The sequence below is a fragment of the Nerophis ophidion genome, linkage group LG03 (assembly GCF_033978795.1).
Source record: "Nerophis ophidion isolate RoL-2023_Sa linkage group LG03, RoL_Noph_v1.0, whole genome shotgun sequence".
NCBI classification, from domain to species: Eukaryota; Metazoa; Chordata; class Actinopteri; order Syngnathiformes; family Syngnathidae; genus Nerophis; species Nerophis ophidion.
Window position 1 is genome coordinate 8255770 of NC_084613.1, and position 23595 is coordinate 8279364.

Genomic DNA, 23595 nt, shown 5'->3' on the forward strand with positions numbered 1-23595 from the left:
GAATATGTAGACTGCAGGGGTCTGAGAATGATATTATTACCGTATTTTTTGGACTATAAGTCACAGTTTTTTTCATAGTTTGGCCGGGGGTGCGACTTATACTCCGGAGCGACCTATGTGTGAAATTATTAACACATTACCGTAAAATATCAAATATTATTTTTGTCATTCGCGGTAGAGACGAAAAAAATGTCAGCAATTGTCACACACACGTCAACCAATAAGAATTCGGCGGGGTAGGGTCATGGCCGAAGTGCATTGTGGGTAATGGAATGCTAACTGCTATATGCTATTGCCGTAGCTAATAAAATGGATCATTTTATCATTGGCGGTAACTAATAAAAACTGAGAAGGGCTGAACAAAAGTGGCAGCGAAAAGGAAATCATGTACTGCAGATTACAATCTGGATGTAGTGAAATATGCAGCAGAAAAGGAAAAGAGGAAGCGGCGCATACCTTTGGAGTTGGCAGAGTTGTTTAGAAGCGACATTGAGGAAGAAGATTTCATGGGATTTATCGATTAGGAGTGACAGATTGTTTGGTAAAGGTATAGCATGTTCTATATGTTATAGTTATTTGAATGACTCTTACCATAATATGTTATGTTAACATACCAGGCACCTTTTCAGTTGGTTATTTATGCCTCATATAACGTACACTTATTCAGCCTGTTGTTCACTATTCTTTATTTATTTTAAATTGCCTTTCAAATATCTATTCTTGGTGTCTGGTTTTATCAAATACATTTCCCCAAAATGTGACTTATACTCCAGTGCGACTTATATATGTTTTTTTTCCTTCTCTATTATGCATTTTCGGCAGGTGCGACTTATGCTCCGGAGCAACTTTTACTACGAAAAATACCGTACTGCAGATTACACAATATCAAATCATATTATTTATCTCATTCGCGGAAGAGACGACGAAAATGTCAGCAATTATCACACACACGTCAACCAGTAAGAATTCGGCAGGGGAGGGTCATTGCAAAAGTGCATTGTGGGTCATGGAATGCTAACTGCTATATGCTATATGCTATTGCCACCGTTGGCGGAAATGTATAAAAACTGAGAAGGGCTGAACAAAAATGGCACCGAAAAGGAAATCATGTACTGCAGATTACAAGCTGGACGTAGTGAAATATGCAGCAGAAAACGACAAGAGGAAGCGGCGCATACCTTTGGATTTGGCAGAGTTGTTTAGAAGCAACATCGAGGAAGAAGATTTCATGGGATTTATCGATTAGGAGTGACAGATTGTTTGGTAAAGGTATAGCATGTTCTATATGTTATAGTTATTTGAATGACTCTTACCATAATATGTTACGTTAACATACCAGGCACCTTCTCAGTTGGTTATTTATGCCTCATATAACGTACACTTATTCAGCCTGTTCACAATTTTTTATTTATTTTAAATTGCCTTTCAAGTGTCTATTCTTGGTGTTGGGTTTTATCAAATAAATTTCCCCTAAAATGCGACGTATATATGTTTTTTTCCTTCTTTATTATGCATTTTCGGCCGGTGCGACGTATAATCCGAAAAATACGGTAACCATATAACCAATCCCAGGTGTAGTTCTGCTAGGTACCAATCGTATGGAAACACTGGCCTCTGTGCCTTTTATAGAATGTCTAGACACATTTTTAAAATATATGTATTTATTTGCTGCTTTTATTTATTTATTGGATGCCTTTTACTGAATATGCTCCCCTTCAAACATACACATTTTTTGCCAAAGAAAACAACCTGGTGTTTTCTTTCTTTTTAAGTTATCATGCCATGATTTTACCATTATGACTTACTTGGTAATAGATTTTCCTCCATGTGGCCCCTGAGCTAAAATGAGTTTCACACCCCTAGTTTAGTCCTACAAAGAGGAACAAGGACCAGAGGGAAGGAGCTGGAATTGAAGTTGAGCTGAATAACAAGTGGAGATATTGTCAAGGACAAAATGCCTCAGGGTTAGAATACCTTCACAGTTTTGATCTGTCCCTCAAGCGCCAAACTGGAGCTCTTCAAGGAGTCCAGTTGCTTCTCCTTGTCAGATATCCATGAGGAAAATGCTTCAAAGTCAGCTCCGAATCCATCCCACTTAATCTTCATCTCCTCCACAGTTTTGACACTAAAGTGCAAGATGACATATCATAAAAAAATAGGAAACAAACACATGATTCGGTGTTGTTGTCAACATACTCCCGTTTGAGGCCGGTCTCAACTTGGTCCACTTGCTCGCTGAGAGAACGCGCCTGCTGGAGCAGCACAGTCTTGTTCTTGGGTCCCAGCTGGATCTCCGTGGCTCTCTTCAGCAGCGTGTTCATATGCGACGCCTCGGCTTCACACTGCTTCAGCAGCACCTGCTCACGCAAATATCGGTTGACCGAGTGAAAACCGAGGAGGCGGACGAGTTCGACTCACTCTGGCTTGGTCCAGTTCCACTGCCAGGCTCTCAGGACTGCTGAAGTTCACGTCTCTCTCCATGGTTGAGCGGGCCTTGCTGACAAACTGCCGCACGGCCTCCTGCTGGCTGTCGAACTCCTGCCAGGCCGCCAGTGTGACCTGAGGACCAGAACAATCAGCGGATGATGCAAGTGCAGTAACACCCCGGGGATACAAGTTTTCGCTCTGCTGATTGTTGTGCATTAGGAAGGGATGGATAGTTTTAAGAGCAAAAATTGGGTTTACGAGTCTCCCCACCACTAGTTGGTGTAGTGAATGCATAGTTAAACCTGTAAGATCCAACCAATGGACCATGCAGTCTTACTAGCTAGCTTTAGCTTGTAGCTTAAAGCAAAGGTGTCAAACTTGGTTTCATTGAGGGCCACATCACAGTTATGGCTGCCTTCAGAGGGCCGCTTGGAACAGTGAATAATATATGAATATTAATGTAGGAGGATTTGCCCCGTGATATATTACGAAAAACTGTCAATACATTTGATTATTACATTTATATATATATATATATATATATATATATATATATATATATATGTCTTGATTGGATTATCCAGAGAGTAGTGCTCAATACCGTGGTAGAGCGCAATATGTAGGTGTGGGAAAAAATCACAAGACTACTTCATCTCTACAGAACTGTTTCATGAGGGGTTCCCTCAATCATCAGGAGATTGAGGGAACCCCTCATGAAACAGTTCTGTAGAGATGAAGTAGTCTTGTGATTTTTTCCCACACCTACATATATACATATATATATATATATGGATGCATTAAACAATGTAACAAGGTTTTCCAAAATAAATCAACTGAAGTTATGGGAAAAAAATGCCAACATGGCACTGCCATATTTATTATTGAAGTCACAAAGTGCATTATTTTTTTTTTAACATGCCTCAAAACAGCAGCTTGGAATTTGGGACATGCTCTCCCTGAGAGAGCATGAGGAGGTTGAGGTGGGCGGGGTTAGGTGGGAGCGGGGGGTGTATATCGTAGCGTCCCGGAAGAGTTAGTGCTGCAAGGGGTTGTGGGTATTTGTTCTGTTGTGTTTATGTTGTGTTACGGTCCGGATGTTCTCCTGAAAATGTGTTTGTCATTCTTGTTTGGTGTAGGTTCACAGTGGGGCGCATATTTGTAACAGTGTTAAAGTTGTTTATATGGCCACCCTCAGTGGACCTGTATGCCTGTTGACCAAGTGTGACTAGCATTCACTTGTGTGTGTGTGAAAAGCCGTAGATATTTTGTGATTGGGCCGGCACGCAAAGGCAGTGCCTTTAAGGTTTATTGGCGCTCTGTACTTCTCCCTAGGTCTCTGTACACAGCGGCGTTTTAAAAAGTTATTGGACATCTCGAGTTAACTCGTTAATTTTGAAAGCCCTAATTGCTGTATTCCATTTTCTGTCTTTAACTTCTCCTCATGTGTACGCAGCTCAAATCCTCCTCCTACCATCTTGTACTACGGCTCGGCAACCCACCTCAAGGCTCTGCTCCTGCGAATCCATATTTTGCTCCATTTTACTGAGCGTGTTCTCCAGACTGTGCAGGTCCTGCTGCAGCGTCTCTCCCAGACCCTCCTCCGCCTGCAACTGCTGCCCCCTGCTGATCAGCTGCTGAACATCCTTCCGCTTCAGCTTCAGCCTCTTCAGAAGTTGCTGAGGAGAAGCAAAGGTCCACCCGTTGAACAAGAAAACTCTCTCCCTTTTTGGGGTCGCACTGTACCTGGTGCGCCAGCAGGAGCTGTTGGGCTTCTCTCACGGTGGGACAATCCAGAATTCTGGAGACCTCAGTCTGAGCGTCTTTTTGGGCGCTGAGAAGGTCGTCCAAAGTGGTCTGCACTTCCTCTCTGAATTGTACACAGTCGCCTACAGCCAGGACCATCTTCTCAGCCTGCGTGACATGGAGGGCGTTGGACACATTGGTGAGGAAGTCAAGGTACCGTATTTCCTTGAATTGCAGCCGGGTATATAGTATGAGCCTGGCTAGAAATACTGCCGGGTCAAACTCGTTTTGCAAAATAATCAGCGCATGCTTAACATTACCGCCGGCTCAGGATTAACGCCGGGTCAAACTCGTTTCGCAAAATATTACTTTTATTAGCGCATGTCTAGAATTTCCGCTGGGTCAAACTCGTTTCGCCAAATAGTTAGCATATGCCTAGAATTTTCGCCGGGTCAAACTCGTCACGTCATGAGTGACACTTCACCTGTCATCATTTTCAAAATGGAGGAGGCTGATTTCAATCATTTGAAATCGCATAAAGGGAAGAAAATTAAGAGCTATTCAGTAGGATTTAAGGTCCAAGCTATCGAATATGCTAAAAAGAATAGTAAGCAGCTATGTTTTATTAATATACCATAGCTGCGTGTGTCAAATATGAGTCATTAAATGACTCCCGCCTCCTGGTGGTAGAGGGCGCTAGTGATCCTTCTTGCGACTACTCGGCTGCAGAAGAAGTGACAACAAGCAGCAAGAGTGAGCACCGATCGTTTATTTTTTCCTCTTGCTTGCACTTTTAACATGGAGGATTACATATCTAAAATAAAACAGTTTTCTAAACTGGACTTTCAATCGAAGCAGGAGGTAATAAAGGAAGATCTCCATCGAGACAGAGAGAATTTTAAAACGGAAGAAAGAGAAGGAAGACTTCTATAAACAAAATATCGATGCTTTTGTCAGAAGGAGCTGCGCATGGACTTCATTTATAAGTAAAGGTAAGACCATAATAATGTTTTTTTTTTATTAAATGTGCTTTTCATGATGGTATTCTTACATCACACTCAAATTTCTAAGTGCAGGCCGAAATTTACTGCATGCCTTTGGTAAGTGCCGGAGTGAGAAGAGGTTTTAGAATAATTAGCGCATGCCTGCCTTTACCGCATGCCTTTGGTAAGTGCAGGAGTGAGAAGAGATTTTAAATTAATTAGCGCCCCGGCGGCAATTCAAAGAAATACAGTGACTTGAAAAAAAAAAAAAAAAAGGTGGCTTACCTCTATAAGCGACAACAGAAGACCTTTGAGATCAGTGGAAAGTTTTCTCAGGGCGCCTCCCTGCCTCTGGGCGTCGCTGTCGGCACAGATCTCCATCAGAACCGCCATGCGGGCTTTCAGCCAGCCAAGGTTGCCCTCCTGCAGCTCGGCCTCGTTCCTGAGCTCCTGCAGGGGTCACGGGGCACCACCATGTGTACAAATTCATGAAGCCGACGGCAGTGGATCGGTGGATTTGAGGTTGGCGTGACGTACCGTGATGGTGGTCTTCACCTGGCTGTACTTTCTGGGGTCGCTGGCTCGGTTTCTCAGCAGGCGAAGTTGACTTTCTTTAGATATCAGCCAGCAGGACAGATCGGCATATCTATGTCACACCACAAATGTTGTTTTCTGTATTTTTTATTTGTTTTACAAAACTTACAACCAGTAAAGTTGTCACGTTGTGTAAATGGTAAATAAAAAGAGAATACAATGATTTGCAAATCCTTTTCAACTTATATTCAATTGAATAGACTGCAAAGACAAGATACTTAACGTTCGAACTGGAAAACGTTGTTATTTTTTGCAAATATTAGCTGATTTGGAATTTGATGCCTGCAACATGTTACAAAGAAGCTGGCACAAGTGTCAAAAAGACTGAGAAAGTTGAGGGATGCTCATCTAAGACTTATTTGGAACATACCACAGGCGAACAGGCTAATTGGCTATAAAAGCAGCTTCCATGAAATGCTCACTCATTCACAAACAAGGACGGGGCGAGGGTCACCAATTTGTCAACAAATCCCTGAGCAAATTGTTTAAGAACAACATTTCTCAACAAGCTATTGCAAGGAATTTAAGGATTTCACCATCTACTCTCCGTAATATCATCAAAAGGTTCAGAGAATCTGGAGAATTCACTGCATGTAAGCGGCAATGCCGAAAACCAACATTGAATGCCCATGACCTTCGTTCCCTCAGGTGGCACTGCATCAAAAAGTAAATTCAGTGTGTAAGGATATCACCACAGGGGCTCAGGAACACTTCAGAAAACCAATGTCAGTAACTATAGTTAGTTGCTACATCTGTAAGTGCAAGTTAAAACTACTATGCAAAGTCAAAGCCATTTATCAACAACACCCAAGAAAACGCTTCGCTGGGCCCGAGCTCATCTAAGGTGGACTGATGCAAAGTGGAAAAGGGTTCTGTGGTCTGACGAGTCCACATTTCAAATTGTTTTTGGACACTGTGGACGTTGTGTCCTCTGGACCAAAGAGAAAAGGAACTATCCAGACTCTTCTAGGCGCAAAGTTAAAAGGACAGCATGTGTGATGGTATGGGGGTGTATTAGTGCCCAAGGCATGAGTAACTTACACATCTGTGAAGACGCCATTAATGCTGAAAGGTACATACAGCTTTTGGAGCAACAAATGTTGCCATCCAAGTAAGGTCTGTTTCATGGACGCCCCTGCTTATTTCAGCAAGAAAATGCCATGCCATGTGTTACAACAGCGTGGCTTCATAGTAAAAGAGTGCAGGTACTAGACCGGCCTGCCTGTAGTCCCGACCTGTCTCCCATTGAAAATGTGTGGCGCATTATGAAGCCTAAAATAGCAGATCGGAGACTCCGGACTGTTGAAAAACTTAAGCTGTGTATCAAGCAAGAATGGGAAAGAATTCCACTTCAAAAATGTGTCTCCTCAGTTCCCAAACCTTTACTGAGTGTTGTTAAAAGGAAAGGCCATGTAACACACTGGTAAAAATGCCCCTGTGACAACTTCTTTACAATGTGTTGCTGCCTTTAAAGGCCTACTGAAATGAGATTTTCTTATTCAAACGGGGATAGCAGGTCCATTCTATGTGTCATACTTGATCATTTCGCGATATTGCCATATTTTTACTGAAATAATTTAGTAGAGAACATAGACGATAAAGTTTGCAGCTTTTGGTCGCTAATATAAAAGCCTTGCCTGTACCGGAAGTAGCAGACAATGTGCGCGTGACGTCACGGGTTGTGTAGCTCCTCAAACCCTCACATTGTTTACAATCATGGCCACCAGCAGCGAGAGCGATTCGGACCGACAAAACAACGATTTCCCCATTAATTTGAGCGAGGGTGAAAGATTCGTGGATGAGGATAGTGAGAGTGCAGGACTAGAAAAAAAAAAAGGCGAGGGCAGTGGGAGCGATTCAGATGTTATTAGACACATTTACTAGAATTATTCTGGAAAATCCCTTATCTGCTTATTGTGTTACTAGTGTTTTAGTGAGATTATATGGTACCTGAAAGTCGGAGGGGTGTGGCCACGGGTGTGGTGACCGCCAGTTACTCCGGTGGGAGGAGGTAATAGTCCGTAGCTGCAGGAGGACGCAACCTCCGCTCATGTGTACGGTAAGAGCCAACTTATTAGCACAATTTTCTCACCGAAACCTGGCGGTTGACATGTGGTCGGGAACCATGTCCGCTTGACCGCTCCGTTCCATAGTAAAGCTTCACCTTCGGGAATGTAAACAAGGAAACACCGGCTGTGTTTGTGTTGCTAAAGGCAGCTGCAATACACCGCTTCCCACCTACATCTTTCTTCTTTGACTTCTCCATTATTAATTGAACAAATTGCAAAAGATTCAGCAACACAGATGTCCAGAATACTGCGTAATTATGTGGTTGAAGCAGACTACTTATAGCTTGGATTGGACTAGAAGAAGATGTCCGCTACAACCGGTGACGTCACGCGCACGCGTCATCATTCCGCGACGTTTTCAACCGGATACTTCGCAGAAAATTTATCGGCATGTGTTGCAATGTTAATATTTCATCATTGATATATAAACTATCCGACTGCGTGGTTGGTAGTAGTGGGTTTCAGTAGGCCTTTAAATTCTAAGTTAATGAGTATTTGCAAAACAAAATGAAGTTTCTCAGTGTGAAAATGAAATATCTTGTCTTTGCAGTCTATTCAATTGAATATAAGTTGAAAAGGATTTGCAAATCATTGTATTCTCTTTTTATTTACCATTTACACAAGGTGGCAACTTCACGGCTTTTGGGGTTTGTAGATGATCTTACCTTGCACTGTAGTCCTTCCATTTGTCTGGGTGCTGCAATAGCTTCTGATGAGTGTTCTCGATTTCCTCGCTGACCTCCAGGTACTCCTTCCTGGATTTGTCCAGGGTCTGGTGGGCAGAGTCATCCTCAGGGAGCTTCTGACAGAATTCCTCCATCAGTTCTAGCCTCTTCTCGCAGAGGGACTGAAGGCCCTTCTCCTTGAAGAAGACCTGAAATCAGACAAGTACTTATGGACCGCTTTAAAACGGCGACAGACATTTTGCAAAGAGCCGTCGCTCACCCGGTGCTCCTTGACCAGCCTCTCGCTGCCCACACTGGCCAGGTGGCGGTTCTCCCGGGCTATCTCCGCCTGACATTCTTGCAGCAGCAGCACCAGCTTGCTCCTCTCCGCCTCCGCTTTAAGGCGGAGGTCGTGGAATGGAGCGTCTGTCTGAACGTCCTGGGAAACACAAGAAATCGTGAGGAGGGGAAGTTAGATTTCTTAAAGGTGAACTGCAATTTTTCCTTTTTTTTGCCTATCATTCACAATCCATATGTAGCACAAGGACACATATCTTTTCATTTTATGTATTTTAATTCGTAAACACAGCAAGTACAAGGTGGTTAAAAATGCAGCTAACGGAAGTACACAATTCCGCCCATAAAACCCTCTAAACCACAGGTGTCAAACTCACATAGTGGCCAACCTTGAGACCTCTGATTTCGGGAGGGGGAGGTGGGAGGTGGGAGGCGTAGTTAAGAGGGGAGGAGTTTATTTACAGCTAGAATTCACCAAGTCAAGTATTTCATATACATATATATATATTTATATATATATATATATGTATATATTTTTATATATATATATATATATATATATATATATATATATATATATATATATATAATACTTGACTTTCAGTGAATTCTAGCTATATATATATATATATATATTTGATTTTATATATATATATATATATATATATATAAATAAAAGAAATACTTGAAATTCAGTGTTCATTTATTTACACATATACACACACATAACACTCATCTACTCATTGTTGAGTTAAGGGTTGAATTTTCCATCCTTGTTCTATTCTCTGTCACTATTTTTCCAACCATATGCATGTACATGACAGTATTGTCCTGTTTAAGAGTGTCACAACATTGCTGTCTACGGCGGACGAAATGCTTTACGGTAGACGAAAATCTGACTGCTGTTGTTGTGTGTTGTTACCGCGCTTGGAAGACGTTAATGAAACTGCCTAACAATAAACCCATATAAGAAACCAAGAACTCGCCCTCGATCATTCTACAGATATAACGTCAATGGGTAGACACGCTGTTTATATTGTGGGAAAGCGGACGTGAAAACAGGCTGTCCTCACTCAGGTCCGCATGGAGCTGGAGGGGGCGTGGCCTCAAGCTCCGCCTGAATTTCGGGAGATTTTCGTTAGAAAATTTGTCCCAGAAGGTTTTCAGGAGAGGCGCTGAATTTCGTGAGGCTCACGGAAAATCCGGGAGGGTTGGCAAGTATGCAAACTCAAGGCCCACAACTTAATTTTATTTGGCCCTCAGAAGCCTGGAAATAACAAGTATCAACAAAGTAATGTAACTTTTTAACTAAATGTATTATTTCTTTCTATCTTGGGAGAAACAAATATATGTAAAAGTAGCAATATATTTTTAAAACTGTTAGTTCATCCTCCTTATTTTCAGGTCCAAGTTATACGTTTCTGGATCATCATTGATCCAAAAGTAGTCTTTGTTGTCTCCCATCAAGTCTGCCATATTTAATAGTGTTGTTGATGTTGTTGAAGGGAAATGTGAATGCTTAAAATGAATAAAATATGGAAAAAATTATAGTTATTATTATGAATGTTAGTACATCACATATATATTTACAGCATGTACAAAAAACATTTAATTGAGGTTTTTGGATGTTTTAGAGCGCTTCCATTGTCAGCTGACTTTGGCGAGCATTTATTTATGACTTAGAATGCATAAAAAAAGGACAAATTTGTTCTTTTCTTAAATTGGGATAGTGAATGATAGGCAAAATTTGTGCTTTAACGATACCGACCTTCCAGCGTTTGTGCAGCTTCCGGACAGTTTCCTGCAGCGACTGTTGCTCCTGGTTGGGCAAAATGTCAGTGAGCTCGTCACAAGCCTTGAGGAATGTGTTCAAGACCCGCTGGTCCATCTGAGCGAAGAACTCCTGCAACAAAAGTACAATATGTCTGTTTACAGGCTCCATCTGGCAGCATGTTTAAATACAAACCCCGTTTCCATATGAGTTGGGAAATTGTGTTAGATGTAAATATAAACGGAATACAAAGATTTGCAAATCATTTTCAACCCATATTCAGTTGAAAATGATACAAAGACAACATATTTGATGTTCAAACTGATAAACATTTTTTTTGATGTTGCAAATAATCATTCACTTTAGAATTTGATGCCAGCAACACGTGACAAAGAAGTTTGGAAAGGTGGCAATACATACTGATAAAGTTCAGGCATGCTCTTATTTTGGAACATCCCACAGGTGTGCAGGCAAATTAGGAACAGGTGGGTGCCATGATTGGGTGTAAAAACAGCTTCCCAAAAAAAAGCTCAGTCTTTCACAAGAAAGGATGGGGCGAGGTACACCCCTTTGTCCACAACTGCGTGAGCAAATAGTCAAACAGTTTAAGAACAACGTTTCTCAAAGTGCAATTGCAAGAAATTTAGGGATTTCAACATCTACGCTCCATAATATCATCAAAAGGTTCAGAGAATCTGGAGAAATCACTCCACGTAAGCGGCATGGCTGGAAACCAACATTGAATGACCGTGACCTTCGATCCCTCAGACGGCACTGTATCAAAAACCGACATCAATCTCTATGGTAAATGGGTTGTACTTGTATAGCGTCTTTTTACCCCCTTTTAAAGGAGCCCAAAGCGCTTTGTCAGTATTTCCACATTCGCCCATTCACACACACATTCACACACTCGTGATGTCCTCTTATTTTTATTTTTTATTAAATCGACATAAAAAACACAGGATACTCTTACAATTAGTGCACCAACCCATTAAACCTCCCTTTTTCATGACAAAGAAAAATAAATGAATAAATAAATAAATAAAAAGAAGACCCCCTTACCCCCACCCCAGTCCAGGGGTCTCCGCTGTCGTGTTTTACGCTTCATAATGCCCCCACGCATTTTCGATGGGAGACAGGTCTGGACTGCAGGCGGGCCAGGAAAGTACCCGCACTCTTTTTTTACAAAGCCACGCTGTCGTAACACGTGCTGAATGTGGCTTGGCATTGTCTTGCTGAAATAAGCAGGGGCGTCCATGAAAAAGACGGCGCTTAGATGGCAGCATACCTTTCAGTATTAATGGTGCCTTCACAGATGTGTAAGTTACCCATGCCTTGGGCACTAATGCACCCCCATACCATCACAGATGCTGGCTTTTAAACTTTGCGTCGATAACAGTCTGGATTGTTCGCATCCCCTTTGGTCCGGATGACACGATGTCGAATATTTCCAATTTGAAATGTGGACTCGTCAGACCACAGAACACTTTTCCACTTTGCATCAGTCCATCTTAGATGATCTTGGGCCCAGAGAAGCCGGTGGCGTTTCTGGATGTTGTTGATAAATGGCTTTCGCTTTGCATAGTAGAGCTTTAACTTGCACTTACAGATGTAGCGACCAACTGTATTTAGTGACAGTGGTTTTCTGAAGTGTTCCTGAGCCCATGTGGTGATATCCTTTAGAGATTGATGTCGCTTTTTGATACAGTGCTGTCTGAGGGATCGAAGGTCACGGTCATTCAATGTTGGTTTCCGGCCATGCCGCTTATGTGGAGTGATTTTTCCAGATTCTCTGAACCTTTTGATGATATTATGGACCGTAGATGTTGAAATCCCTAAATTTCTTGCAATTGCACTTTGAGAAACGTTGTTCTTAAACTGTTTGACTATTTGTACCTCGCCCCATCCTTTCTTGTGAAAGACTGAGCATTTTTTAGGAAACTGTTTTTATACCCAATCATGGCACCCACCTGTTCCCAATCAGCCTGCACACATGTGGAACGTTCCAAATAAGTGTTTGATGAGCATTACTCAACTTTATCAGTATTTATTCCCACCTTTCCCAACTTCTTTGTCACGTTTTGCTGGCATTAAATTCTAAAGTTAATGATTATTTGCAAAAAAAAAAAGAGAAATGTTTATCAGTTTGAACATCAAAAATCTTGTCTTTGTAGCATATTGAACTAAATATAGGTTGAAAAGGATTTGCAAATCATTGTATTCCGTTTATATTTATATCTAACACAATTTGTCTCCTTAATTGAAGAAATGCGTATGAGTCCCATCAAATGTACATGGATCTATTTTTAGAGGGGTATTTATAACCAGGACTTGCTAACAAGATGCCTTTTTAAAGCATAGTTGCATGTGTTTCCTCACCGTGTGTTTTTTCAGCAGCTCCTCCGGGTGGCCTTGTTCTGTCAGACAGTCTTCTGCCAAGCTGAGAACATTTTCCAGCTCCGTGCGCGACTCGTCAAACCTCTTCATGAGGCTGCTGTTTGCCTCCACGCGCCTCCTCCACTCCGTGGCTTCCTTAAACATGCCCTTGACGCGCACACAGGTTACATACAGTGTGAGACTGGGATTCAAACTCATTTTTATTTTAATTGAGGGTCACGTCGCAATTATGTAACAATGAGTATTTATCAAAACAAATGTACAGTAGTAAGTTGTCACACAACTTGTAAAGGCAACTGTTTATCATTAATGTATTTTTCACAGATTGATGAATAAGTAGCTTTGAAATAGTAAGTCAAGGTGATTTTAAGTGTGTATTTTTGATAACCAAAAAATTACACGCCTGGGAAATCAGACCACAATAAAGTGTAGAACATATGCAACATTTTTCTGTCCAAATCTAATCAGCCGCAAAGTTATTTTTTATTTACAGTCTTTCGCAGGCCACATGAATCGCCTGACGGGCCAATTAAAATTATGTGGCGGACCACGTAAAAAGATGTGGTTCACCACATAATTGACATGGAGGACCACATTAAATGACATGACGGGCTATCTTGAAATGACGTGGAGGGCCATATAAAAGAATATGACAGGCCATGTTTAAATGACATGTAGGGCCACATGAAATTATTTAGTGTGCCACAATAGAATGATGTAGCGGCCAATATTAAAATGGTATTGCATGCCACGGTGAATTTATGTGGTGGTCCATGTAATTTTTTTGGCTGGCACACAATTGACATGGAGGACCACATAAAATGACATGACAGGCTATCTTGAAATGATGTGGCCAACCACATAAAATAACATGTTTAAATGATGCGGCGGGCCACAATAAAATTACGTGGCGGACCACGTGAAATGATTTAAAATCATGTGGCGGATATATTAAATGATGTTGCATGCTAAATTAAAACTATGGAACAGGCCGTTTAAATTGTGTGGTGGTCCACAATTCAGTAACATGGCGGGCCACAATAAAAATATATGGCTGAAAACATGAAATTATTTGGCGTGCCACATGAGAATGATGTGGCGGGCAATATTAAAATGATGCTGCATGCAACGGTAAAATTATAGAACAGGCCACAGTAAAATTATGGAACAGGCCACAATAAGATTACGTGGTGATCCACAATAAAATTATGTGGTGCGCCACATACATTTTTTTGACTGGCCACATAATTGACATGGAGGACCAAATAAAATGACATGACAGGCTATCTTGAAATGACGCGCAGGGTCACTTTAAAATAAAATGGCGGGCCATTTTTAAATGCAGTAGTCGGACCACATGAAATTATTGGCGTGCAACGTTAAAATTATGTGGCGGGCAATATTAAAATGATGTTGCATGCCACAGTAAAATTATTGGACAGGCCACATTGAAATTATGTGGTGGTCCACAATAAAATGACATGACGGGCCACGATTAAATGATGTGGGGGGGCACAATAAAATTATACGGCCGACCACATTGAATGATGTGGCGGGCAATATTAAAATTATGTTGCATGCTACGTAAAATTATGGAGCAAGCCATTTTAAAATTATGTGGCGGTCCCCAATGAAATAATGTGGCAGGCCAGAATTAAATAACGTGGCAGGGCACAATAAAATGAGATGGCCGACCACATGAAATTATTTAGCGTGTTACGTTAGAATGATGTGGCGGACAATATTAAAATGATGTTGCATGCCACGATAAAATTATGGAACAGGCCACTTTAAAATTAGAGGTGGTCCACAATAAAATGAGCCACGATTAAATGATGTAGTGGGGCACAATAAAATTATATGGCCGACCACATTGAATGATGTGGCGGGCAATATTAAAGTTATGTTGCATGCTACATAAAATTATTGAGCAAGCCACAGTAAAATTATGTGGCGGGCCACAATTAAATAATGTGGCGGGGCACAATAAAATGAGATGGCCGACCACATGAAATTATTTATCGGGTTACGATAGAATGATGTGGCGGACAATATTAAAATTATGTTGCATGCCACGATAAAATTATGGAACAGGCCAATTTAAAATTAGTGGTGGTCCACATTAAAATGAGCCACAATTAAATGATGCAGTGGGGCACAATAAAATTATACGGCCGACTATGTTGAATGATGTGGCGGGCAATATTAAAATTATGTTGCATGCTACATAAAATTATGGAGCAAGCCATGTTAAAATTATGTGGCGGTCCCCAATGAAATAACGTGGCAGGCCACGATTAATTAATGTGGCGGGGCACAATAAAATGAGATGGCCGATCACATGACATTATTTAGCGTGTTACGTTAGAATGAAGTGGTGGACAATATTAAAATGATGTTGCATGCCACGATAAAATTATGGAACAGGCCACTTTAAAATTAGTGGTGGTCCACAATAAAATGAGCCACGATTAAATGATGTAGTGGGGCACAATAAAATTATATGGCCGACCACGTTGAATGATGTGGCGGGCAATATTAAAATTATGTTGCATGCTACATAAAATTATTGAGCAAGCCACAGTAAAATTATGTGGCGGGCCACGATTAAATAATGTGGCGGGGCACAATAAAATGAGATGGCCGACCGCATGAAATTATTTATCGTGTTACGTTAGAATGATGTGGCGGACAATATTAAAATGATGTTGCATACCACAATAAAATTATGGAACAGGGCACTTTAAAATTAGTGGTGGTCCACAATAAAATGACATGACGGGCCACGATTAAATGATGTGGGGGGGCACAGTAAAATTATATGGCCGACCACATTAAATGATGTGGTGGGCAATGTTAAAATTATGTTGCATGCCACATAAAATTATGGAGCAAGCCATTTTAAAATTATGTGGCGGTCCTCAATGAAATAATGTGGCAGGCCACGATTAATTAATGTGGCGGGGCACAATAAAATGATATGGCCGATCACATGAAATTATTTAGCGTGTTACGTTAGAATGATGTGGTGGACAATATTAAAATGATGTTGCATGCCACGATAAAATTATGGAACAGGCCAATTTAAAATTAGTGGGGGTCCACAGTAAAATGACATGACGGATCACGATTAAATGATGTGGGGGGGCACAATAAAATTATATGGCCGACCACGTTAAATGATTTGGCGGGCAATATTAAAATTATGTTGCATGCCACATAAAATTATTGAGCAAGCCACGGTAAAATTACATGGCGGTCCCCAATGAAATTATGTGGCAGGCCACGATTAAATAATGTGGCGGGGCACAATAAAATGAGATGGCCGACCACATGAAATTATTTAGCGTGTAACGTTAGAATGATGTGGCGGACAATATTGAAATGATGTTGCATGCCATAGTAAAATTATGGAACAGGCCACTTTAAAATTAGTGGTGGTCCACAATAAAATGAGCCACAATTAAATGATGCAGTGGGGCACAATAAAATTATACGGCCGACTATGTTGAATGATGTGGCGGGCAATATTAAAATTATGTTACATGCCACATAAAATTACGGAGCAAGCCATATTAAAATTATGTGGCGGTCCCCAATGAAATAATGTGGCAGGCCACGATTAAACAATGTGGCGGGGCACAATAAAATTAGATGGCCGACCACATGAAATTATTTAGCGTGTTACGTTAGAATGATGTGGCGGACAATATTAAAACGATGTTGCATGCCACAGTAAAATTATGGAACAGGCCACTTTAAAATTAGTGGTGGTCCACAATAAAATGACATGACGGGCCACAATTAAATGATGTGGCGGGGCACAATAAAATTATATGGCCGACCACATTGAATTATGTGGTGGGCAATATCAAAATGATGTTGCATGCACCTTAAAATTATGGAACAAGCCACAGTAAAATTATGTGGCGGTCCCCAATGAAATGATGTGGCGGGGCACAGTAAAATTATATGGCAGACCACATGAAATTATTTAGCGTGTTACGTTAGAATGATGTGGCGGACAATATTAAAATGATGTTGCATGCCACAATAAAATTATGGAACAGGCCACTTTAAAATTAGAGGTGGTCAACAATAAAATGAGCTATGATTAAATGATGTGGCGGGGCACAATAAAATTATTTGGCCGACCACGTTGAATGATGTGGCGGGCAATACTAAAATTATGTTGCATGCTACATAAAATTATTGAGCAAGCCATGGTAAAATTATGTGGCGGGCCACGATTAAATAACGTGGCGGGGCACAATAAAATGAGATGGCCGACCGCATGAAATTATTTATCGTGTTACGTTAGAATGATGTGGCGGACAATATTAAAATGATGTTGCATGCCACAGTAAAATTATGGAACAGGGCACTTTAAAATTAGTGGTGGTCCACAATAAAATGACATGACGGGTCACGATTAAATGATGTGGCGGGGCACAGTAAAATTATATGGCCGACCACATTAAATGATGTGGTGGGCAATATTAAAATTATGTTGCATGCCACATAAAATTATGGAGCAAGCCATGTTAAAATTATGTGGCGGTCCTCAATGAAATAATGTGGCAGGCCACAATTAATTAACGTGGCGGGGCACAATAAAATGATATGGCCGATCACATGAAATTATTTAGCGTGTTACGTTAGAATGATGTGGTGGACAATATTAAAATGATGTTGCATGCCACGATAAAATTATGGAACAGGCCACTTTAAAATTAGTGGGGGTCCACAATAAAATGACATGACGGGCCACAATTAAAAGATGTGGCGGGGCACAATAAAATTATATGTCCGACCACATTAAATGATGTGGCGGGCAATATTAAAATGATGTTGCATGCCACATAAAATTATGGAGCAAGCCATGTTAAAATTATGTGGCGGTCCTCAATGAAATAATGTGGCAGGCCACGATTAAATAATGTGGCGGGGCACAATAAAATGATGTGGCGAGGACCATTAAAAGGAGTTTGAGAGTGACGCCTGTCGTACAAAGTGTGGTATAAAGGAATGCATTTCGAAGAAGCTGAGATGTTCACCTGTGAGGAGGTTTGTAGGTCCGCCACTCTTTTCTGCAGGAGACTCATGTCCATGTGCTGCAGCTTTTTACTGGCATCCATCAGCTTCAGGATGCTCTGGTGATTCCTCTCAATGACAAGGAGACACTTCTTGCAGCTTTGCGTGGCGGCCGCCAGCTCCTGCAGCGACATCGGGCGAGGTGTCAGCTTCTTGGTGACTTCGCCGCGTCATTGGTGTCGCTCACCTGGCACTTCTGTTTGATGTCCACGGGTCCTTCTGGGTCGGTGCTGCTGGTCACGTAGCTGGCCTTCTCCAGAGACTGGTAGAAGCCTGTGATGTTCTTCTCCATTTCTTCAAGCGGTGCCAAGAGGGACTGAGACTCTTTCAGCAGTGGCAGACATCGCTCTCGTACCTAAAGGGGTAGGAATGTTTGTTATTATTCAGACAAACATCTTCTAAAGGAGGGGTGTTCTTAACAAAAATACTAGTCGAAGATCCTCTATATGACAGCAGTCTTGTCTTTTTTACACCCAAGTTTTAAGCTGAACTTGCAGGCCGGTGTAAAGTCATTGGACTTGGCAAACTAGCTTATACTGTACAAACCCCGTTTTCATAAGAGTTGGGAAATTGTGTTAGATGTAAATATAAATGGAATACAATGATTTGCAAATCATTTTCAACCCATATTCAGTTGAATATGCTACAAAGACAACATATTTGATGTTCAAACTGATAAACTTTTTTTTTTGTGCAAATAATCATCCACTTTAGAATTTGATGCCAGCAACACGTGACAAAGAAGTTGGGAAAAGTGGCAATTAATACTGATAAAGTTGAGAAATGCTCATCAAACACTTATTTGGAACATCCCACAGGTGTGCAGGCTAATTGGGAACAGGTGGGTGCCATGATCGGGTATAAAAGCAGCTTCCATGAAACGTTAAGTAATTCACAAACAAGGATGGGGTGAAGGTCACCACTTTGTAAGCAGATTGTCGAACAGTTTTAGAACAACATTTCTCAACGAGCTATTGCAAGGGATTTAGGGATTTTACCATCTACGGTCCGTAAAATCATCAAAAAGTTTAGAGAATCTGGAGAAATCACTGCACGTAAGCGATGATATTACGGACCTTTGATCCCTCAGGCACTACTGCATCAAAAACCGACATCAATGTGTAAAGGATATCACCACATGGGCTCAGGAACACTTCGTAAAACCACTGTCAGTAACTACAGTTGGTCGCTATATCTGTAAGTGCAAGTTAAGACTCTACTACGCAAAGCCAAACCCATTTATCAACAATATCCTGAAACGGCTGGGCCCGAGATCATCTAAGATGGACTGATGCAAAGTGGAAAAGTGTTCTGTGGTCTGAGAAGTCAACATTTCAAATTATATTTGGAAACCGAGGATGTGGTGTCCTCCAGAACAAAGAGGAAAATAACCATTCGGATTGTTTTAGGCGCAAAGTTCAAAAGTCAGCATGTGTGATGGTATGGGGGTGTATTAGTGGCCAAGGCATGGGTAACTTACACATCTGTGAAGGCACCATTAATGCTGAAAGGTCCATACAGGTTTTGGAGCAACATATTTTGTCAACCAAGCAACGTTGTCATGGACGCCCCTGTTTATTTCAGCAAGACAAGTGTTACAACAGCGTGGCTTCGTAAAAAAAGAGTGCGGGTACTTTTCCTGGCCCGCCTGTGGCGCATTTCGAAGAGTAAAATACGACAGCGGAGATTCCGGGCTGTTGAACGACTGAAGCTCTACATAAAACAAGAATGGGAAAGAATTCCACTTTCAAAGCTTCAACAATTAGTTTCCTCAGTTCCCAAACGTTTATTGAGTGTTGTTAAAAGAAAAGGTGATGTAACACAGTGGTGAACATGCCCTTTCCCAACTACTTTGGCACGTGTTGCAGCCATGAAATTCTAAGTTAATTATTATTTGCAAAAAAAAATAAAGTTTATCATTTTGAACATCAAATATCTTGTCTTTATAGCATATTCAACTGAATATGGGTTGAAAATGATTTGCAAATCATTGTATTCCGTTTATATTTACATCTAACATGATTTCCCAACTCATATGGAAACGGGGTTTGTACAATGGAACCTCGATTTACCAACCTATTTGTGAACGTTACGGTTTACGCACTTTTAGATCGTGTTAAGTACACCTTTGTGTGCCAACCGTGTGTCTGTGAGTCATCCATTCATACTGAGGCGAGTGAAGAAGCTGGCTTCGTACGACCGTAAGTTTTTCATCGTGATAAGAACCGACTTTTCTGGAGGACTCATAGTACAGCGGAGAAGAAGACCGCCTCTCGTGTCTTCCAGGAGCGCGCGCGCGCACACGCACACGCACACACACACACACACACACACACACACACACACACACACGGCCCCTCCCCCTGTCCCCATATGTTAGGGCAGAACATACAGCGGACAGTTCAGTTTGTAGTTGTTCTTGTTCCATCCATCCATTCATTTTCTACCGCTTATTCCCTTTGGGGTGGTGGGGGGCGCTGGTGCCTTTCTCAGCTACAATCGGGCGGAAGGCGGCGTACACCCTGGACAAGTCGCCACCTCATCGCAGGGCCAACACAGATAGAGAGACAACATTCAGACTCACATTCACACACTAGGGCCAATTTAGTGTTGCCAATCAACCTATCCCCAGGTGCATGTCTTTGGAAGTGGGAGGAAGTTGGAGTACCCGGAGGGAACCCACGCATTCACGGGGAGGACATGCAAACTCCACACAGAAAGATCCCAAGCCCGGGATTGAACCTCAGATTACTCAGGACCTTCGTATTGTGAGGCAGACGCACTAACCCCTCTGCCACCGTGTAGCCCATTGTTGTTGTTTTGGCTTGTTAATAAAGGGAAAGTTGATCCATCACCTCTTTGTTATGTTTGTTTGATATACAGTATTGAATTGTGTTCAAAATGTATAAACCTTAACTAAAATATGGAATTTTGTTGACGCTGGAACCCATTATTCATATTTACTTAGTGTGGAGGGGGGCGTGGCCTGCGGGCCTGCCGCGGAACGGGGTGTGCCAGGACCGGTGAGGGGTTGGCCTTGTTATCTAATCACTTGTCGCCTTTATTAGCAGCAGCCGGAATTGAGACACATGGTTGAGGTTGGAGTGGGAGCCAGAGAGAGCGAGAAAAAGACATCTTGTTGGAAAGCAAAAGGCTCTCAACCTTTAATGCAATTAAAACAGTGTTTTACCCTGAAATCTGGGCTCTTGTAAGAGTGTGGCAACCTCTACACTTAGATTTTATAAATAAATTTGCTTTACTATACAAACTTTTCAATTCACAAACCCTCTTCAAAAACCAATTAAGTTCATAAATCGAGGTTCCACTGTATTATATATAAAAGGTTTTTAATAAAGTAGGAGGTCTCCATGGCCTTGCTAGGGTTGCACAGTACACCGGTACTGGTATAGTATTGCGGCACTAATGGATCAGAAACGGTAATATACTCTGTTTGAAAAGTACCGGTTACCGTGACATTGCTGGTTTTGCTAGCAGAGGAGCATGTTCGGCAGCGCACACACACACAGAGTACTTACAAGCAGACACAGTGTGTAGACAGAAAAGAGAGAATGGACCCATTTTGGCCTAAAAACTAACGATAAAGGTGAATTTATAACACTGAAACGCTCTCAGGAAGCGGTGCATTAAGACCTGGCTAGCGGCTACTTCAAAATCACTATTTCTTGAATAAAGTAAGTTTCTTACAAGTATCATTATCACTGCAGGACGAGAAATATCTAAACACTGCACACCGTAGGAGAATACGATAGCTAACCGTTAACAGCAAGCTAGAACCCTTGAATGTATGGGTGGATCTACACCTAAATGACTAATCCTTGTCTCCATGGCGACAAATAAAGTACCTTTCTTACAAGTACCATTATCACTGCAGGTCGAGGAATATCGAAACAATAGTTCACCGGCGTCACAATGTAAACAAACGCCATGGTTGGATCTACACCTGACATCCACTGTAATGATACCAAGTACAACAGCGCATCTAGTCGATACTTCTATGATTACATCGATATTTTTTATCATCACAAAATCTTTTTTTCCTTTCTTTTAAAATGTATGTTATGTTTATAAACTCAGGAAATACGTCCCTGGACACATGAGGACGTTTAATATATGACCAATGTATGATCCTGTAACTACTTGGTATCGGATCGATACCTAAAAGTGTGGTATCATCCAAAACTAATGCAAAGTATCAAAGAAGAGAAGAATAAGTGATTATTGCATTTTAACAGAAGTGTACTTTTTCCTTGCCCTTATGTGGGCTCTACCGAGGATGTCGTTGTGGTTTGTGCAGCCCTTTGAGACACTTGTGATTTAGGGCTATACAAATAACCATGGGGCGGTATAGCTCGGTTGGTAGAATGGCCGTGTCAGCAACTTGAGGGTTGCAGGTTCGATTCCCGCTTCCGCCATCCTAGTCACTGCCGTTGTGTCCTTGGGCAAGACACTTTACCCACCTGCTCCCAGTGCCACCCACACTGGTTTAAATGTAACTTAGATATTGGGTTTCACTATGTAAAGCGCTTTGAGTCACTAGAGAAAAGCGCTATATAAATATAATTCACTTCACTTCACAACCATTGATTGATTGATTGATGGATAGAACATGTTAAAACAGAAAATAAGCAGATATTAACAGAAAATAACCAAGTAGATTAATAATCTTTTTACAGTTTGTCCCTCGTAATGTGGACACAATAATAGGTGTATAAATGACACTGCATACGTCAGAAGACTAATTAGGAGCCTCTGTTTGTTTACTTACTACTAAAAGACAAGTTGTCTAGTATGTTCACTGTTTTATTTAAGGACTGAATTGCAAAAATAAACATATGTTTCATGTACTGTAAGATTTTTTATTATAATAAAGCCAATAATGCCTTTTTTCTGTGGTCCCCTTTATTTAGAAAAGTACCGAAAAGTAGTGCAAAGTATCGAAATACATTTTAGTACCGCTACAGGTACTAAAATAATGGCATCGGGATAACCCTACCTCAGTATTAAGGTCATGCTGTGGTTAATTTTCGATGGAACAAAATACAAAATATAAAACTGCGTAGCTTGCCAGCTTTAAATAAATAAATGATAAATGTGTTGTACTTGTATAGCGCTTTTCTACCTTCAAGGTACTCAAAGCGCTTTTGACACTACTTCCACATTCACCCATTCACACACACATTCACACACTGATGGAGGGAGCTGCCATGCAAGGCGCCAACCAGCACCCATCAGGAGCAAGGGTGAAGTGTCTTGCTCAGGACACAACGGACGTGACCAGGTTGGTACTATCAACACAATATAAAGTGATTTATGTGTATATTTAGGAGTTTGTAATTCACACTAAGTCAATGTTTTATTTTTGTAATATTTGCACATAAGAGTGATTATTTTATCATGTATAATTGTAAAAAAAAAACACACACAAATGGACATAGAGTTTATTATAGGTGTGTGTATATATATATATTATAATATGTCCAGACTTTAAATCTCCCTTATTTCCAACCATTCTAATAAAATATTACATCCGATTG

The 23595-nt window shown here is 41.1% G+C and overlaps 1 protein-coding gene across 3 annotated transcripts in view; it reads right to left on the reverse strand.

The window, feature by feature from the left end:
* The window catches only part of syne1b (spectrin repeat containing, nuclear envelope 1b), a 346051-nt gene that overhangs the window by 262493 nt on the left and 59963 nt on the right, over positions 1–23595 (reverse strand). For all 3 annotated transcript variants that reach the window (XM_061894156.1, XM_061894155.1, XM_061894154.1), the window contains exons 20-32: positions 18228–18395; positions 18004–18162; positions 12929–13093; positions 10547–10681; positions 8762–8920; positions 8482–8690; positions 5691–5799; positions 5439–5603; positions 4171–4338; positions 3927–4103; positions 2419–2559; positions 2197–2357; positions 1975–2125 (exon numbers count right to left, since the gene is read on the reverse strand). In XM_061894156.1, coding sequence (XP_061750140.1) covers positions 1975–2125; positions 2197–2357; positions 2419–2559; positions 3927–4103; positions 4171–4338; positions 5439–5603; positions 5691–5799; positions 8482–8690; positions 8762–8920; positions 10547–10681; positions 12929–13093; positions 18004–18162; positions 18228–18395 — 2067 coding nt within the window. The remainder of the gene's footprint in view (positions 1–1974; positions 2126–2196; positions 2358–2418; positions 2560–3926; positions 4104–4170; positions 4339–5438; positions 5604–5690; positions 5800–8481; positions 8691–8761; positions 8921–10546; positions 10682–12928; positions 13094–18003; positions 18163–18227; positions 18396–23595) is intronic.